Source organism: Ptychodera flava, chromosome 5, assembly GCF_041260155.1.
Source record: "Ptychodera flava strain L36383 chromosome 5, AS_Pfla_20210202, whole genome shotgun sequence".
Classification (NCBI taxonomy): Eukaryota; Metazoa; Hemichordata; class Enteropneusta; family Ptychoderidae; genus Ptychodera; species Ptychodera flava.
The window spans coordinates 6,220,487-6,239,864 of record NC_091932.1 but is presented as its reverse complement, the minus strand read 5'-3'; the positions used below and the strand labels follow the sequence as shown (position 1 = coordinate 6,239,864).

Sequence of the window (19,378 nt, the reverse complement as noted above, 5' to 3'; positions counted from 1 at the left end):
ATGGTGTTGTTACTTTGACGCTGAAGCAGACGATAGGCTACTGCACAACAATTGACACAATCAATGATTAAAATATATGTGATCTAGTGGACCACAGAACAGTATTCTAACCTACACCGCAATTATATATGCTAGCTACATTATATATAATGCCAGTATTTCAAATTCAAATATGAAAATCTAAAAATAAAAAACAACAGGGCTATGGAATTTATCATGAATTTGACCTGAATTTTGAAATTTCCCTTTTACCTGAATACCTTGAACCCATAAAGCATGACTTCGAGAGATCAGCGAAATTGTTGTGTCACTGAGGCTAAATTGGGAACAGGAGGACAATCGTCTACCTGTGTACCCGGCAATAAAGTGGTTGATGTCAGAGGGAATGGACGCCAAAATTTGTATAGTGTCTTGTCATTGTTAAGGAGGGGAGACTGTCTATACCGCTGCTTCAAGTTATCAATGATGTCACTGACAAAATTATCAAATTACAGTATAATATTTGACTCGTATTTGCTATGCAAACCTTTTGACCTGTGTTTTGATGCATATTTACTCATAGTTATTCGTTATTCGACACTGGAAAAAGGTGTGATGGCTAAAAATAGCTTTTATTGAGAGAGACATACGGAATGCAGCATTTAGCAACCTGCAGAGATATCTGGTAACGTCGGACCGCCGTAAACGACCCAGCCAATGGCAATTCACTGTATGTTTGACTTGTGTATAAAAACGCAGGAGCTACGATAAAAAACAATGTAATTAATCAAAACTTAATTGTCTGGTCATTAAATGATAATTCATGCAATACTGGAACATTTTTTTTCGCTCTCCCGACGACAGTGTATTTATTAGAGGCTACCTACACAACGAATTTTCTGCTCATAGATATCGTGAGTATTCCTTCTCCCCGACCCCGAACAGTTCAGTACAAGACCGGTGATTCGTCAATATTCTTGCAACCTTTTCTCTGAAATGGTTTAAAAGTTGGTTTTACTGTTGGCTTTATCACCGTCCCTCCACCCACGGCTTAATTGACGTAATTGACATACACACATTCCGTATCGGTTAATATTGGACAAAACGTTTCAAATCAGATACAGAGACCGAAAAATACCATTTATAATGGGTCAACGAAAGCATTGTTACTATTAAAATATGAGTCCTAAAATAATTGATGATAATAATTACTATTATTGTCGTCGTTGTTGTTGTCTTCATCATAAAGATGTCCTTATATCAAATATGGTTTCCTGACAATATACATACATACCACAAAGTAAATTTCAGATATGTATGACAGTTTACCGTTACCTTTAATCTAATCAGCATAGTGGTACACCAATTAAAATTCAGCTGACATGAATGAAAACTAGGTTGAAGACTTTTTAGGCCACTTAGAGTACAAATTTGTTTAGGTTTATGAGGAGTAAATCCTGATTTCAAGTCGTTCAAATTCTTTGAAAATCATTGGCTAGATAAATTACCAATCGTCTAATAACTTAGAACACAAGCCTATAAAATCCTTGGACCAAAATACTGTCCGACCAGATACAAACATATTGAGTGGGAATCATATGAATTATGTTGATTGATATCTTCTCATCGAATTACAAACACTGTTTTGGGTTTACTGGAATTTTCGGATTTGTAATGAATCTTCTCGTACAACAGCGCCACCATCGACGCAACTCAGTAAGGACCGTTTTGTTTGTTTAGTTTATGTTTATTTGCATTTGTGTAACGTTTATAGCCATCCTAAGAAATTTACGACGTGATCAGAAGAAACGATAACGCATACATTGCAAATAATCCTACAAAATTTTGAGATAAATCTGAGTTATAAATTGAAGCTCCGTAGTCTATATTATAGACAGGACTGGCCATTGTTAAATTGTACATTCACCTTCAAAATCACCGCAAAATCGCTCATTTTGAGTTCATTGACGTCATCGAAGCCACACTCCCGGATGAGTGAGGACACGATTAATGATGAATTGGAAGATAACCACAGTCTATCATTTTTACACTGCAAATCAATTTTTCCTGCGTAACCACAGTAACTCCATGACCCGTGTCACCTCAACCATGATGAAACTGCCACAAGGCAGTAAAATTAGACGGAAGCAAATTCAAGGCACATCTTCAAATGCCAAATGTCGAAGCGTAGATAGCTACTATCCATGGTCGAAGTCAGATGACAGCGTCTAATACGTTTACATATAGACAGTGGAACGGACCTGTCTAAATAACTGTATTCACAGATAATGTACGAACAGTACAGAGCAGAACTGTTAAATGTTAACTACGGAGTTTTTGCATGGATTGATAATAATCCTCGTAAGACCCTCATTGACTGTAACAGGATTGGTCGAGAAGGTAATTTCCCAACTATCTACACTTACACTATAGAACGCCTCCCCTCTTTTTGATATCAAGATACATTTTCTTTTGATGATAGTAAATTTGCGTTGCTTCCTCATATAATTTCAGATCCCAAATGTTTCGTCGCCGAAGTTCCTCAAGTTCCGTATCGGTGACATTATATTTGTGCGGATTTGCATTAACGTGGGTCTCTTCATTCTGCAACGGTATCCCAAAAACGTAACTTAGGATATCTTGAGAAATTTTGAAATCTTCAGTAAGTCCAACGAATGCTATTTTAGTTAGTAAATTTTTCCTAGCAACCAAGTAATGTTTTTCTTCAATCTTAGGAATAGTTTTGGCATCTTCGAATTCCACACCGCCGCAACAGTCTTCAAATTTCTCGTCTACATCGGGAAAGTCTCCAAACTGTAACAGCCTAACATAGAAATTGTCCATGTCTTGGAAATGAATGTCGGTTGTTTTCTGCAAGTAGTCAGTCAGATTCTCGGATCTTGCCAGGTAATGTATGCATATCCTGTGAACCCCGAAGCAATGAGTTCGCTTGGTGTAATAGAAAGTTGAAATTAGTCTGTCAATTGGTTCACGAAACCACGTAGCGTAGGCAAAGGGTCGTCCTGGGTAGGCAAAGTCGTGAAGGCCGAAAGTCCGCTTCGAGAAAAAGAAAGTTTGGTCCTTGTATTTTCTGAAACGAACGGAATGCCGGTAAAAGTCCCGACAATGGGCAACACGCATTTTGCGAACTCTTCCGGTTTTGTTCAGTCCGGGTATGTTTTCTAAGACTTTTTCAACAGACGTCCCTCCGGCTTTTGGCATGTGTACGAACGCCACGTTAGCATTTCTGTAAGCATCGTCAGGCGTATCGCCGCCATTGTTTCGTTCCGAGAAGAAATTTGGCAACGGTGCCCTTCCAGAGTCCGTGGTATTCAAACAATTCCTGACAAATTCAAACAGGATCGGACACTCGTCCGCTTTAACACTAGTTATGTATCTGTCGAGATTTTTGCATGTATGACGTTTCGGAAGTTCGTCAGGGCTTAGTGTTGTACTGCTGACACTTTCCTCCACAGAAATGTTCTCCGTCTGTTCTTTCGGCCTAGGGGGCGTCGTTACAACTTTCTCTGAAGTATGACTCGCGATAGTTGTGACATCCTCTTTGATCGTTGGGGCAAACTTGACTTCTCTATGGTGTTCAACGGTAAAATGTCTGAGGACCATGAACGAGGACAGCAAGACAAATATGACCAGAGAGTAGATCATGCGCTTCTTCATATGCATGGCTGACAAGTGATGAACTGGCAACGCAAAATTATTACTGTACTTGTTGCTTCCGAATATGTTGCAGGTGTCCTTTCAACGCTGTTCGACTTTAACGCGAGTTTAACAGCCAATCAACATCAATGCCTGTAAGAAATAACAAGAACAACATGGTCAGAGATCTCGGGTACACGCACGTAGGTGGTTCACTGACAGGCAAGCTCCGTTGACTGGGCGAATCTTTGCAATAAACACGGGGCAGTGCACAAAATTTCGTACATACCGCTCTGCTCCCCGTCAACCGGCTTGACTCTATGACTCCTGACTAACATAATACAGGGGCTGCTGAAGCTGGCGATTCAGTGATACGACAGTCTCGGCGAAAGACAGCGGACAGCAATACTGTGTACGCCCGGTCAAAGACCATTACCTTGATTCCAGACAATGGCAGCAATGAGGAAGTGAACACCATGATCGGGAACGATTTCCAGACTTTTTACAAGCTCTGACGTTTTTCTTCTGAACGATAAGGTAAATCTCCCGATAAAGCTCTCACCGAATTCCAAGCAATGAAAGAATATCTTATGCATGAAGAGGGAAAACACACATAATTTGAAGGGCCTCTTCAATGCCCTGCCATGGAGGATCATAATTACGTAACTGCGACTCGGCAACAGACCACATTGTCTCAATAGTCGTCTGAAACACGAGTGAAACACGTGATCCTTTGATGAGAGAACCGGATCTGAAGCAAGGTCAAAAAACTTGCCATGTAACTACAGCAGATCACGAAAATGTCTACAGCCTCAGGATAAAACAAATTTTAAAACTGTAAAACTATAGAGGTCTTATTTTAAATTCTTGTTTTGGTAGCGTAAAACTGGCGGACATGTGTCATAAAATATGTGGATGCTTACAGGTTCAAATACTTTCAATTCTAATTCTGTTAGAGGTTGAAAGAGTTGACTCCTCTCTATGCAATCTCTCCACCCTCTTAACGGAAACAATGCAACCAAACCTTGTATGAAAGACAATGGCGGAACATTGAAGAGCGATTGAAAAACAATACTTGTTAGCGTCAGGTGTCATACCTGTTTCCGAGTATTAGAAAATAATGCAGAAAATTCTTATTATTTTGAATTAGGTATTACTACTGCGACCAGGCAAATTTCACAACCTTCCAGACATGAACAAAGTCCAACTTCGTCACACCAGTGCCACAATTAAACCTCAATTTTATTCATGTTCACGGTGAATTTACCAGCTCTTCAAAAATGATCGGTTTCGTTTAATAATATATCGAGGCCTATATGAATTATCATTATATACAAGTCATATCATTGTATATCATGGCACTTACTGTTAGCGTTTTAATATTTAGTCCGTTATCATGATTATTAGCAACTTTAACGTCAATGTCTTGGTCACCATGATTGGTGAGTAGAAGACTACATACTCACCCGTCGGTCTGCATTAAACTTTGCACAGTTATTTGTGAGATCACATTCCAGACGCGGTAGTCTGTGATCTAAAGGGTTATTTGACCAGGTATGTACACGTCATCGCATGCAAATATACCACAGACTCTGACGCTCTATGCCTCTTTGTTCGGCATTTCTAATTTATGAGATCCATTTCGAAAACGCGAGGTATCGGTTTTAGAACACTGTATTCTGTCGCGCGAACAAATAGTTCTACAGGCAGCGATCGGGAAATTGTGTCAATAAATAGACTAACGAGCGCGTATGCTTTTCTGTAGTTCATCAAAAATTTCACTTCTTAGTTATATGTCCGTTGGTATATAAGGTCCAAGACCTAGCTGGGTTAGACTTTTTGAACACTGAATCATTTCAAACCTACCTATCAGAATGTCAGCTTATATCGCTGCTATATTGTTTTAGCCTGAGGGGTAATGACTATCTAAAGTCTCGTTGTTATTTCTTAATGTTTTACATATTTGTATGTCTTAGTAGAAAACAAATTTGGAAAAAATTCGTGTTCCCGTCTTACTTCGTGGGGTACATCACGTGGAGATACGCGACTTTCATACAGCTTATGAAATTTCGACACACTTCAGCTTTCAATGTTATAGCCAATTCAGTTTATCGTCACATTGCGACACAAAAATATGATTATCCATTTGCCTTTGTAATAGCGTTGATCGCGATTTCGAGTTTGTTACTAAATATAGCTGCACGCGCGCGACTTTCGGACAAATAAGCCGAAATTCGGACAAATTTTGTCGTTGTATGCGCGGCTGTTGTTGCAGCTTGTAGTCTCAGTCATCAATTCATGCGAATAAGTGTGACGCTAAATAGCCTTTCTAACACTCGCAGGTTTGATTTTCGTCGTTTATGCGGAAAATGCTGACAAATGTTTATTTATGCATATTAATGAGAGAGAACAGTGACGTCATTTGCGATCAGCGCTATTAGCCATGTTGCTACATATCCGAGTTTTGAAATTCCTACTTTCGTCAAAAACAAGACAAAATGGTTTCTAATTCGATATTATTATCTAAATACTTTGAGAAAAACAATTGTACAGTCGTTGAAATTTCTGTGGCCGTGACAGGCTGTCGCGCTGCTGTCGCCGTGCTGCCATGATCCATGCCCACTGTTGAGGGAGCCGAACGAAAATGGAAATGCTCAAAGAGGGATTTTTTGTACGTCTGTTTTTGATGTTGTTTCAGTGTTAATGTTGGTTTTGGTTTGTGGCGATTTTTATTATCAGCTGGCGAGAAAACGTCAATTTTTGGTTCAGCAGACAACTTGGTTTGACAATGAGGGAGAGCAAATCATATGGCGGTGCTTGATTTATGAAGCTCTCCTGTTGGGCAATGAGATTGTTTCTTGCTGGTGGGGAGTTCGAAAAGCAAATGGATGCAAGGCTAATTTTTCCTGGTAGCGGCTCGGTGGCGGAAGGCTAACAGTGCACATGTAAGCTTACCTATTATGACCCTCGAAATTCAATGATGTCAAAATACTATGAAATACTCAGTAGTACTGTTCACATGTAAAACACACCTTGGACCAATTTCTCGAAAGCGGTCGTTTGCTACTGCTAACAAATGAGTGTCACCACTAATATAAAGTGGTTGATGAGCATGGAGCGGTCTCAGTGGACAATCACCCATGCGGGGGGGGGGGGATATCGTACATCCTACATACGGGTACAATGGAGATGGACCCGACGTCTGAACAAGCATATTGTTTGACTGTCGGTGACGAAAATCATTATTTTCAGCAATTGATCGTTCGGGTTTAACTGTACGGATGTAACACATTGTTTTGAGAATACCGTACAAATCTTTTGCATTAAAGAATTTTGCAATGTACCATTTTAGAGTGGTGATTTGAATTACATACATGTACAGCGTTTTCTCTCGACCGCGCAATTGCGCAAATTGCGCATTTCGAGCCATTGTCTGCCCTGAAAAAGTTACTGAATACGCGGAAATTGCGCATAAAATACAGCAAGCAAAGACGTCTCATATGGGAGGGTGTCTCAAGCGCACAGTGTAGCAGTTCTGTGAATTTGCTGTTGTTTCTAGTCATAATACTCCCTCGGAAAAGTCAAAATATCGCCTGTCATTCAGTTTTGATGACGTGCATGACGTGACCGCGCATCGAAAAGAACAGCCAATTCAACGACCTGGTTGCGGTTCAGTCTCCATGGATACTAGTGCATTTTTATGTTCATGTTTTGACAGCGTATAAAGTTAAAAGTTGAATTTAAAATACATTATCAATGATTGACTTATGGAAAATTCTAGTTCGAAGGAGTACGCCTTATATTTTCATACGGGGGTGTGTCGCCCAAGTTGAAAACATCAACTCATGTATATTCTAAAAATATGACCTATTGTTAGGGATGTGCTTGACAAATTTGGGGAATTTTCACCATTATTCAGTTGCATGCACAGGTTTTCCTGACGCATGGGACACTTGCTTTGTTATTGAATCATGTGGCTGACAAATTGACAGATGATGGAGAGCAGACGAGCTCATCGCAAGCTGACAAATATCGTGATGCCGATGTTAGTACTGGTGCTGCATGCGACATAGATGACGCAACTGAACTGAGTGACCATCGTATTGATATCGAGGGAGCACTTCCTAGGAAGGCAAAATTCACATCAAAAGTGACTGCCCCTAAAATGTCAAGTCTGCCCCCTAATTTTGATGAATTGGGCAGAAAGTGCCCCTTTTTAATGAACATGCAGAGAAAACACTGCATGCAATATTTGCATTAAACTCTGATATCGATCTTGCAACATATGTTATCCCTAGATTAACTGAGTTTAATTTTGTAAAACAGTAACAGAAACTCCATGTAGACGACCCTTAATGTTAGATTTTTGCTAGACATCAAGTCTCGCGTTACAGTCTATGTAGAAGTGAAATGGTGAAAAACGCATTGTAAAACTCTTGAAATCAAAATTTTATCAATTTTGTGTAAACTTAATAAATGACTAAGTGAAATATTGATTTCAAAGAGTTCCGTCTCATCACCTTTCTTTCTGTATCATTTTTTCATGGATGGGTTTTTCAATTTTTAAAATATATTCCAATTATTGTATGATCATTAGTCAAATAAGGCCAAAAAAAAAAAAAGAAATGTTTCTGGTCAGGTCCTTCTTTAAAAAATGGTGCGGCGACGCGCATTTTATTTTTTTTTATTTTTTATTTTTTTTTCTCTCAAGGGAGGGAGGAGGGTCAGTTTTATAGTTTTATCAATATAGTCACATATATACTGTTCATGCAGTCACTGATCATGCCCCCCAAAGAATTTTCTCTTTCTCTTCAGCCATTTTGGTTTGGTGTCAGCCACGGCCGCCGGCCACAAACAGAAAAAAAAGGGTGACGCGCTGTTGTTCAAGTGACGCGCGCGCTGACCAGAAACATTTCTTTTTCTTTTTTTGGCCTAAGCAAAGACGACAGAAAGCGAAGAAAACGTGGTTGTATTAATATCTTCGTATGGCTGAATACAGAACATTATAGAGGCAAAAAGGCATTCGTCGATCAAAAAATTAACGGCTATCGACACATTATTCATGACATATGCCATACTCTCCGTTTATGAGTTTGTGTTGTGAATACTGCATTAGGATTTTCGGAAATCAGTTCTAACTCGGACTAAATTCATACTTACAGGGATTCCCTGGTCTTCAGAAACGACGCCACACAGTTGGAAAAAGTAAAAAAAATGTACAGTATGGTAAGTCAGAGGTCAGAGGTCATCAGAATTAATGACGAGTAGCTATAAATTGCTTCTGTACGGATAAAAATACTACTAGTTTTGTTTCCCGTCGTCTCTCATCAAATGATGCAGCAACGTGGCACTTTAATTTTAATTTTTGTTTTGTTCTGTGTTTTTGATTTGGGGGGTTGTTTGTATGTCTGTTTTTAGGAGTGTTTTTGTGATCACAAAATCAAACAACCAACTTGTAAAACAGGAAACAGGAATGTTTGCAGAACCGCTAGAATACTGGTACGTACAAACCAGGATTACGGGAAAAGTTAATGATAAACAGTGTTGAGTGCGGGCATGTTGTTCTACAACGATGTCAACTTGTATTTTGCCGTTCTTAACTTTATATTTCTCTTTTTCAGGCAAACGTGAAAAAGACAGGAACGAAAAGTCCAAGTCGATGAATACAAGGATTAGAAGCAAGACCTGCCACTTTTTTCATAGTCTTTTTATCTCGGGCTGCTCATAACCACTTCAGGGTGAATAACTTTGGCTGTAACGCCTCACATTGAAAACAGATTAAGTAAGACGGCAACGACACAAAAAATGAAAAGTAAACAATAAAATGTTCATCATGTCAGTGTTGTTCCATATGCATCTGTTTTGTCCTTGCATAGGTATGAAAAAGTAACAACAATAAACGTTCGACCCGCATATTGACGACGAAAACAGAAAATAGCATATTGAGTTTATCATTTGTCATATTCTCGTATGTGAGTTGTCGATGTTTATCTGATGAGGGTTTTTTTTTGGTTTTTACAAGGATGGGAAAATGTTCATATAAGAGTCACGAGGGAACATCGTCATGCACAGCAATCGACGTAAACGCTTGCACCCCAACCCTCTATGATACCAGTCGTATATACAGGAAAACTCGTGAGTGCGGGTATGAGCGTGACCGTGTGTCCTTGTATGTTGCTATTGGGTGTCTGTGTGTCCTTGTATGTTGCTATTGCCTGTATTGGGCGGTTCAGGAAAGGAAATGATCGATACAAAACATGTAGTGGTATCGAGAGAAACAACATAAATATCAAATACTATGAAGTACAAACTACGAGTGTTGAAATATTACGAGACTTCAACGATCGATTATCAGACGGTGGTGATTACGATAATGAACAGTTGAGGATCTGTGTATTTCGTATCGCTGCAGCTAAGCGACTGCACCGCGAACAGCTAGCGAGAGACCATTCTATCCCAAGTAAAAACACAGCTGGCTCATTTTAGTGCAGTCACTGTGGTGTGTTCTACATTATAGTTGTTAATGACCTTTGACGGTCATAGAAGATGTGTCATTGCCTTTGGGTGTTTGGATGGATTGTATTTCCCTTGGTCATCATTTCTGAGGTCAAACGATAATTCGATCTCCGAACTCCACTAAAATTTGAAGCATCTAGCTTTATGACTGATAAGTTGCACACTTCGTTAAAGACTTTGCTTGACTCGTTTAAAGTGACTGAACTCAGTGTATTTAAAGTTATTTTGCTTTTGTTGTCTGCTCTTTCGACAAAACGATTCAACAAGAAAAACTGTCGTTTTAGCAAATGTTCTGTTACAAGAGAATTAAACAGAATGAAGTCCCAGGGCCATGAAACATTGCAGACTGCGTGAGAATAATTGAAAGAGTCGAAGAAACTAGCATGTGATAGATATATACAAAGGTTACAGCAGACATGAAGGTCAACGTGCGTGGAAGCTACGTGTACGTCACTTAGAAAGAAAGAAAGAAAGAAAGAAAGAAAGTAAGTAAGTAAGTAAGTAAGTAAGTAAGTAAGTAAGTAAGTAAGTAAGTCAGTCAGTCAGTCAGTAAGTAAGTAGGTAGGTAGGTAGGTAGGTAGGTAGGTAGGTTAGTGAGTAAGTACGTTAGTTAGTTAAATAGTTAGTTAAGTAGTAAGTTAGTTAGTTTGTTTATTTGTTTGTTTTGTTTGTTTGTTAGTTAGTTAGTTAGTTAGTTAAATAGTTAGTTAAGTAGTTAGTTAGTTAGTTAGTTAGTTAGTTAGTTAGTTAGTTAGTTACACCTTTTAAAGCGGTAACTCCAGTGGCGACTTGCAACGATCTCACAAGCATATAAGCAAATTCTTCCGTGACATACTTCAGCAAATGTTGCACATACTGCAGTACATATACACGATCTGACTGTCAATGGATTTTTTTTTCCTTTATCCCAGCCGTGTTTTAGTTTAGTTTCGATAGATTCATTTTAAACGAAGACATGCATGTCTGGTAAATGAAATCTGTTTTAGTCATATCGACACATTGCAGTGTATTCAATCTTCATAACAGCAGTAAACTAACCAAACTTTAGTACGAGGATTTGAAAGCATTGACCTTATACAAACACTGGATTAAGAACTTATTCTGGGTACTTCATTTTCATATTTACATGGAAATAAAAATTTAAGAATGTTAGTGTACCCGAAACTCTGCAAGAAAACTGTCAACTCATTTTGTGGTTTTCTTCTAAGGTCGTAAATCATCACTGGGTCAAGACATGTCATATACTGTCGGATAGCGAATAACAGACACAACGAAACATACATGTCCCGTTGAAAGACCATCATTATAGATGAATGTTTTCTTAGGAATTGCCGTTTTGACAAATTGAATAAGGTGTATTACAAAGCTAACAATTCAAAAAATCACTCTTATTCCAATAAAACGAATTCTTGCTAAAGCTTCCATTGCAAATCTCGTAATTTCGTTTCTTTCGTGATTTTGTAAATATTCTTCCGGGTCATTTCACTATTTTCACGGGACTGGTGAGTTACTCCAAGTGACAAGTACCATTTTCTAAGTTTATTAATATCTGCGCAAGTTGTGTGACATATTCTAATAAAGGACTTTACAAGTCACGTTTACCATGGCAATTATTTTTTTCCGTTCCGGATACATTTCAATTTTCGATGATTTATAAAACATGGAACATACTGCACCATTTCAAATTCATATTTCTATTTCCAGTGATGTTGCTACTCTCATTGTACCATTCATTAAATACCTTAATGTTAAAATCAGGAATTACAGATTATAAAGCTTTTGTCAGTGAAGTCTAGAAAATATTTTGTTGAATAAGATTACATGTCTGAAGTGTATCCATTTCTGAATAATACCATGGTATAGCAGTCCATGTGCTGCCTTTGCATGAAACCAGTCTCTTGACCCATACAGCACTTAAAGCTTGAATCTGTTTGTCAACATTGACACATATTAGACCTTGGTTATAACCACTTTGAGGTATTTCGTTTTAGATCTTACGTTTTATCTTGATAAAGCAGTCAATTAATTGTGAACTGTACTTTCTGGTATTCCAATCACTAATGTCAAAACAAAATCTGCGAAATGGCAAAAACCTTCATAGCAATAACTCTCTCATAGAATATTAACTGTCTTCTTTCCCAAATGTGTAAGTATTCTCTAACTTCTCAATTTTGCTATCCCAGTTAAGTTTTTTACATTCCTCAGTTTCGAAGCTAAAATAAACGCCAAGTGCTTTCACAGGTCTGATTTGTCCGATCAACATTTCCTACTTTCTGTTCACAACATAACAAAATGTAAGTCATACCACAGGGACGCGAGGATTGCCAATTGAAATATGAGAAAGAATAAAGAAAACTGCTATTAAACCTTGTTTTTTGTACGAGCCTTTTTTCCTTGTTCTCTCTCTTCTTGCCCAATGTTTCATGGCTTTGTGCGTTGAGCCCTGACTATTCAGTGTTAGGATAATATATGCAGTATGTAGTGCGCCCTCTCTTGGTGAACTTTTCGTACAGGAAGTTAAGAAGGTAACCTGGAAATCTGACCGTAAAATCAAATAATACCTTTTGTCATACATGACATACTTCTTTTTGTTACCTTCAATTAATACATTGACCCTAAAAAATAAATTGAAATTTTTATTAATCTGAACAAGGTGAGTATTAAGTTATACGCTGTCACAGCAGTAGTACAATGACGTTTTCACATCTTCACAAACACATCGTCTTCATTAGGCCCTACTACAGGTACAGCCAACGGAGCTATTCATAGAAAAAGCTGTTCCGGAAGCATTTTTCTGTTACTAGAATGATGTGAAGGGAATAACCAATGTAACTGCTGTTCGTTCTTTATCGGTAAACGTTTGTTTCCCGAATAGCACATTTTGGAGCGAGAAATTCGTTATATTGAACACAACTTGAATACCTGCATGCCATCGTAAGCTTGATTCTTTACAAAGTTTATGTAGTCCAACGATGGATTTCATCTGTGGTGTCTGCCTGCCACTCAACTGAGTTTTCTTTTCGGAAAGGTCCTGGCAATGCTTTAAATTACTTTAGGAATCATTCCCATGCAATTTTCTATGTGCATCATACTTACATGCAAATGACGGTTGTTTCCGCCATTTTGCTTGTTATGAATTGTACACATATTTAGCAAATTAAAAAAATTCGAAATTGCAAAGGGGCGTTTGCGATCAAGAAGCCTGTTTTAAAATATCTCTAACTTCTAAACGTATATCTGGATTAGGTTTTCTCAATAAACATAACACCGACACATTATTCGGTGTGAACGCAAAAGAGAGACTATTCATTATTGCTTTTCATTTATTTTCTTCTATGATTACACTCGATACAATTGTTTGTCTCTCCAAGTCTTTAAAGCAAGAAAGATTAATGCCAAAACTGTTTTCTAACATTGCCATATAAAATAATTTAGTGTGCGATAAGTTTATTGTTACTGTAACGTTGAAATGAACATGAAATTGTGATAGATATCAAATGTATTGAGAGAATTAATCAGTAACCGAGGAACTGTCTTCCTAATATGTTAACTGTTTCAATGTTATAACCACCGTACCCCCCCCCCCCCACACACACACACACAGGTTTAAGCGTAGTGTTAGCAATAATTGAAAATGCATAGTTCATAACATTATATGTTTATTATAGCACAAGCCTTGTGTTCATGCAGTTTCGTACCATTTGTTTAACTTTTTGCGGACATCAGATCGTTATTTGCCTTTTTAACTCAAGGGGCAATATCTACATTTCTTCACAAAAGGTATGAAGAAATGAATATGAATAAAGTAGAAATAATTCAGCGGAAGCGGATACTATTAAGTCTTGTACAAATATTCATTCTCTTTTCGATCGAACTCCTGAGAGATTCAATATGTTTCCGAAAAATAAGAATTTATGCTGTTCCATTCTGAGGCATGTCATTCACACTGACAATAGCGCAATCGATGCTCGATGCATGCTTTTGCACTAATGGAATCAATTAATTGATCACAGTGGCCCTCTTTTACTGCCCTCACGTTTCTACAAATTCAGGTTGTCAGCGTCATCTGTTGACTCCCCTTTGATGAGTATGTATTAAGTCCTACAGGTCCAAGGAATGTCGGAGAGATTTACACAGTTTAACCATCTCTAGAAAAAAAACTTAGTCGTACAGAATCATTCAATTTGATTGCTTTCACAGGTATTGGGCAGATTTGCAATAGACGTCTCCAAGATCTCCAAGACAGACAAAATTCCTGTCATATATTTGATGTTTCTGTTTAATAACGTTACTGTGCCACTGTATTAAGCCTACAAGCAGAGAAGGGGAGAACAGAGTTTACAAGAAGATGGCACAGTTAACTTAGTGGGTCACGATAACAATAAAAAGCAGGTAGCCCTATGTATGGTAATATAATCAATTTGACAAAAGAAAGGGACTACAGTACATGGTTATTGATTCGAGGGAAGGAAATTGAACTCTGCAAAAGTCTCTTGAATATTAGATGTAAGCATGATAAAGCCGAAACGCGTTATAAACTTAATGTGATGTCCTGAAATACACTACAACTACTTAAATGAGAATTATATCGCAAAAAAGCTTACTGTGTGTAGGGGGTTGTAAGGTTGTAAGAAACCGGAATCGTTTTCGAATAATTGTGAAAAGGCTTATTAACATTTAGAGAGGGTATTCTTATTATGCTAACTCCTAGCAAACCCTGGGAAACATCCATAAAGACTGTGAATAATTTTAAAAATTCCTGATGTATTTCAGTTTTCATCCAGTTTTCGCTCCTTTGATTGAGAAGAATTCGTGAAATAATGAATAGTAGTCCTATAATTGCAGGCTTTTAACCCTGTTGTAGGGAGTTGTTTATCATATTTTACATAGATGGAGATTGGTTTGCTCGCCTACCATTGACATGTGACTGAATGGTCCCTTAAACACGTGATTCGTCATCAAAGGTTCGAAACGCTATGATTTATTATGATTGTGATTCTAGACTACATAAATTTTATCGCCTCAAGTTGAAGCTATTTCAGATTTGACGACGACAAAAATAATGCCGGGGCTCGACAAATTTATCAAAAGGTCACCTCACTACAGCTATTGGCGACGATATCGTAACATTCATTGATACTGATATCAACGCTTTGTAGTTAAGCAAGGTGAACTGTAGATATATTTACAAAGATTTTCCATTAAATAGAAACCTTGTCGCGTGTATGCTATATATGTTTTGAGAACAAACAAGGAAAGGGAATGTGTGTTCAAAATTCCATATTCTGTGTTGCTTTGTAGTCTTCAACATATTATATAATTTTATATGCCGCCACTTTGTATTAATGTATTTTCCCGTTTCGGTGTTACGTCAGTGGTGAAATACGGTTTTTTTTGTGTTTTTTTTGTTTTGTTTTGTTTTTTTTCTCTCTTCCTTAAATCATATCCAACAATCAATTGTTGAACTTGTCCACACGCCTTGCTTGAGGGACCGTGGTGTGATGCAAACATTCAGTCCAAACTGGAATTCATCGTCAACAATACCATCACAGCATTTCATGACGACGTAAGGGACCGTCATCCGTTATTAAAGCTGAGGCATTGGAATCGATTCATCTTAGTGCCGCCATCTTTCCCCGTCCCCCTCAAAACCAAATCTTTACCGCGAAAGTGGTTTCAGAACAACTACAACAAATTCTTGATTGCCATTTTGGCACTTGTAAAGAGAGTTGAGGTCTGACCCACTTCCCCCTGAAAGGAGAAATTACATTTTTTATATGTCAGCTTTTATGATCGACGGTCCCTAAGGCTGACGTGTAGAATTACTAACATGAAGCCTACTAGTTTAGTCGTCATGTTTGTGGTAGATAGTTGTACCAGTGTGAGTGAAAGGTGTGCAAGCAAGTGACAATTCCGGACCGATGAACGGACTTCAAAAACAATACGGAAGGAACAAAAATATCACACAAAGACAGCCACTGTGTCTTTATTTGACATGTCCATACTCATTTTCCTTTTGCTTTCCTAAATGTCGTTTCAAGTATCATCGATTAAGTTTTTAGAATGTTACATTACTTCTTTGTGATGATAAGATATTAGCTGTTGCCGGTGTAAACATTAGCCCAGTGCCTGCTTTCTTTTGCAAGGTTACTCAGAGGCCCCTAAGGCCCTTCCCGCCCAAACAGTCAAGGAGCGTGAGAAACCTGAATGATTGGTTTTGTTTTTAGGTCAGATCCTCGTTATCATTCACAATGAGGTCATCCCAATATGGGCTGTGATGTAGTTAATGTAGCTTAAACTTCAATAAATGAGCAAGGTCGAACGAGTGCTATGTAGAGGTGGCTAAATATATAGCCAAGACACAAATACGAACGCCGACAGTGCGAATATGATTGGAATGGTCAAGATACAATTGTGCCCCCTTTACGAGCTGATTTGTCCCTGTACTCATATCATGTATCCAGAACTTGGTCAAACAGAAGCAGATCTCTGTGACAAGAGCTTTCAACTTGACATTCAGGTACATAGATGATTTCATTTCTTTTAATAATTCGAGGTTCATTGACTATCTTTCTATGATTTCTTCTTCTGAATTAGAGAATAAAGAAACTACGATCAGATTCTTCGGCTTCTTATCTGAATATTTTCCTTGAACTTGACTCTGAAGGTCACCTTTCTACTAGGCTGTGTGACAAGAGATATGATTTCAACTTTACTTTAATCAATTTTACGCATCTTGACAGCAATATTCCATTGTCGCCCTCCTATGGGATATACATTTCCCGGCTTATTTGTTGTGCTAGGGCATGTAGTTTATTATGGTGATTTTGTGGAGAGACACAGCCATCTCTCATGCAATCTTGTAAATCAGGGATAATCAAGAAAAAGTCTCGTCTCTTCATTCAAACACTTTTTTGGCAAGTGTCATGAACTGATAGATAAGTATGATGTATCACGTAAACAAATGATCATTGATGGCATCGGTGACATTTGTCTGTAGATTAAGACCACTTCCTATTTTGACTTACAGATTGATATATGGTAGTTGCCACATGTTGGTCAGAATGTGTTCACCATTTTCGAAACACCTGACATTACTTCTCAGTTGTCTTTACTGGAGGTTCATTACGTTATTGTACAGATTTGACTTTTGTTGTATGTACTGCTACTTGTTTGTTTTCTGTGCTGTGCTGTGCTGTTTGTATTTGTTATATCGAGTTTGTCACTATGGAACTTATGATTATGAGGTAGATCATCGCTTGGTACTATCGTTCTGATTTCCTACATAGCTAAGCCAATACTTAGGCTGTATTCACGAGCACTTCGTGGGAAGGGCGAAAATGTACACCAAGTCCTAACATTTCTCTATGTATCTGAGACAAACTGACGAAAATTTCAAATATTACCCAGTTATACAGTTCTTGTGTATAAGTAAAGACTATCCATTTCCCTCCACATTTGAAAATGGGACCGTGTCTTATTATACATCTGTCATTTGTAAAAGAATATAATCCTATTAAATCTGGATTTTGGGATTGTCCTGTCATTTTGTTTCCGTGTCGGTGGTGTTCGTTTTAGGCTGACGGAGAGATAAGGACTGTGACAGCAAACGCGAAAAGCCATACTAAACGATAACCGAGAAAATCTCTACATTTGACTCTAATTTGACAGCACACAGCCTAATATAGGACAAACATTAATCTTATCAAGTCACTTCATTTTACACTTGCTAGACTATGCTACATTAGAAGTCATGTACCGGTGCCTGTTGTTGCATAGGAACGCATCAAGATGTTCCTCACTCACATAGATGTGTGGAAGGAAATCTTATTTTACCTTTCTCCTGCTTGTAGCAATGATCGCCACTTCTATTGAGCGTTTTTTTCTACAATCAAAGGTCGACAGCCCAACTTCATGTGGTAGCTAGATTAGCCGGATAAACCTTGTTAGGCCTCACACTGGTAAATACTTCGCTTAAAATGCTTGAGTATCCAGTGACAATAAAGTTTACGGTTAAAACATGATACCGCGATAGCTCTGACGTGGCAAGTGCAATTAGTTGGCGTGGCATGCAGAATCTAAGACGCAGATTATGGGCGAGAAGTTAAGAGCAAGGTTAGATCACGAGCTATGCAATTGACAAATTCATAATGGGGAACAAACTTTCTATTTTATGGCGAAAATAACGGTATTCCCATAGCGATAGTTCCAACACCCTACATCCAACCTACAACTAAAGTTAAGTCACGTGACCGAGAATGGAGATGACCTGTTTTCCTCTCTCTTCTCGTGAGTAATTACAGTTACTTCACAAGTAATAGTCCTGTCTAACTCCATTCGACATCGCGAAGTGGAATGCTTCTGGTACTACGAAACTATTTCGGTACATTTTGACCCTGGTTTGGTGTTGTGCGATACATGGAATATGCATTAAATGGATTGCATGGATAGCAATGAAAAGTAAACCGTAAATGATTCATAATAAATCAGAAGCCACACGCTCAGGAAAGTGTTTGCGTCCGCGTTTAGAGAAAAACAGTTGTATTGCCCCATTATGGGCAAAGAGCGGCCTTGAGTTTGAGCATGAAATCTGATTTTTTTTCCATTTTAAATTTCATGAGTCTAATCAGAAGACGGGTGCATCACCTTTGACATGTTCCTATTTTTTGAGTGTATCAACACCATCCTCTTGTTCAACAATTTGGAGCAGCGCTTGATGTCATCAATAGCATTCAATTTCTCAAACAACAGTTTCACAAATGTATGTGCTAATATTATTGATCAAAAAACGTGTATACATACCGTATCCTCAAGACACTGGTACAGCGTGGTCGATTTGTTGTCGTTTAAGAGCAGCTATGTATTATGCTACCATGGACAGTAGAGGGGGAAGATGCCACGTAGTACGTACTTCAGTAGTGTTAACAGAATCACTGCCAATGTCGTTACTGCTGGCACGTTTCTTTGAAACATACATCAGTTTAGGATAAATAAATAAACTATAACGTTGACGGTGGGCTAGCCAGTGGATGAGACACGTGACCTTACTGGAAGGTCAGCGGTCCCCGCGTAGAACTGGATTGAACTACTCATGCACATGTATCCTTGGATTAATCCGCAATGACTTGACCTTGGTGGCGTACTCACTGCGGTTTGCACGACCATGGAGCTACTCCATGGCTTAACAATGTTAATCTAGATGAGAAAATGAAGGGGACTTGCTAAG

General features: G+C 38.3%; 1 protein-coding gene and 1 long non-coding RNA gene across 2 annotated transcripts; one reads left to right on the top strand and one right to left on the bottom strand.

Annotated features, from left to right (window-relative positions):
- Positions 1-1,299: 1,299 nt before the first annotated feature.
- Positions 1,300-19,232, bottom strand: LOC139132839 (uncharacterized). The gene is made up of 2 exons (XM_070699156.1): positions 18,955-19,232; positions 1,300-3,789 (listed from the first exon to the last, which is right to left on the bottom strand). Exon 2 carries the CDS (start codon positions 3,661-3,663, stop codon positions 2,407-2,409), a length of 1,257 nt encoding a protein of 418 aa, XP_070555257.1. The 5' UTR covers positions 3,664-3,789; positions 18,955-19,232; the 3' UTR covers positions 1,300-2,406.
- LOC139132840 (uncharacterized) lies at positions 3,783-9,578 on the top strand. Its single transcript, XR_011552457.1, has 3 exons — positions 3,783-4,173; positions 8,799-8,862; positions 9,258-9,578. It is a non-coding gene; the product is annotated as an uncharacterized lncRNA (long non-coding RNA).
- Positions 19,233-19,378: the final 146 nt, after the last annotated feature.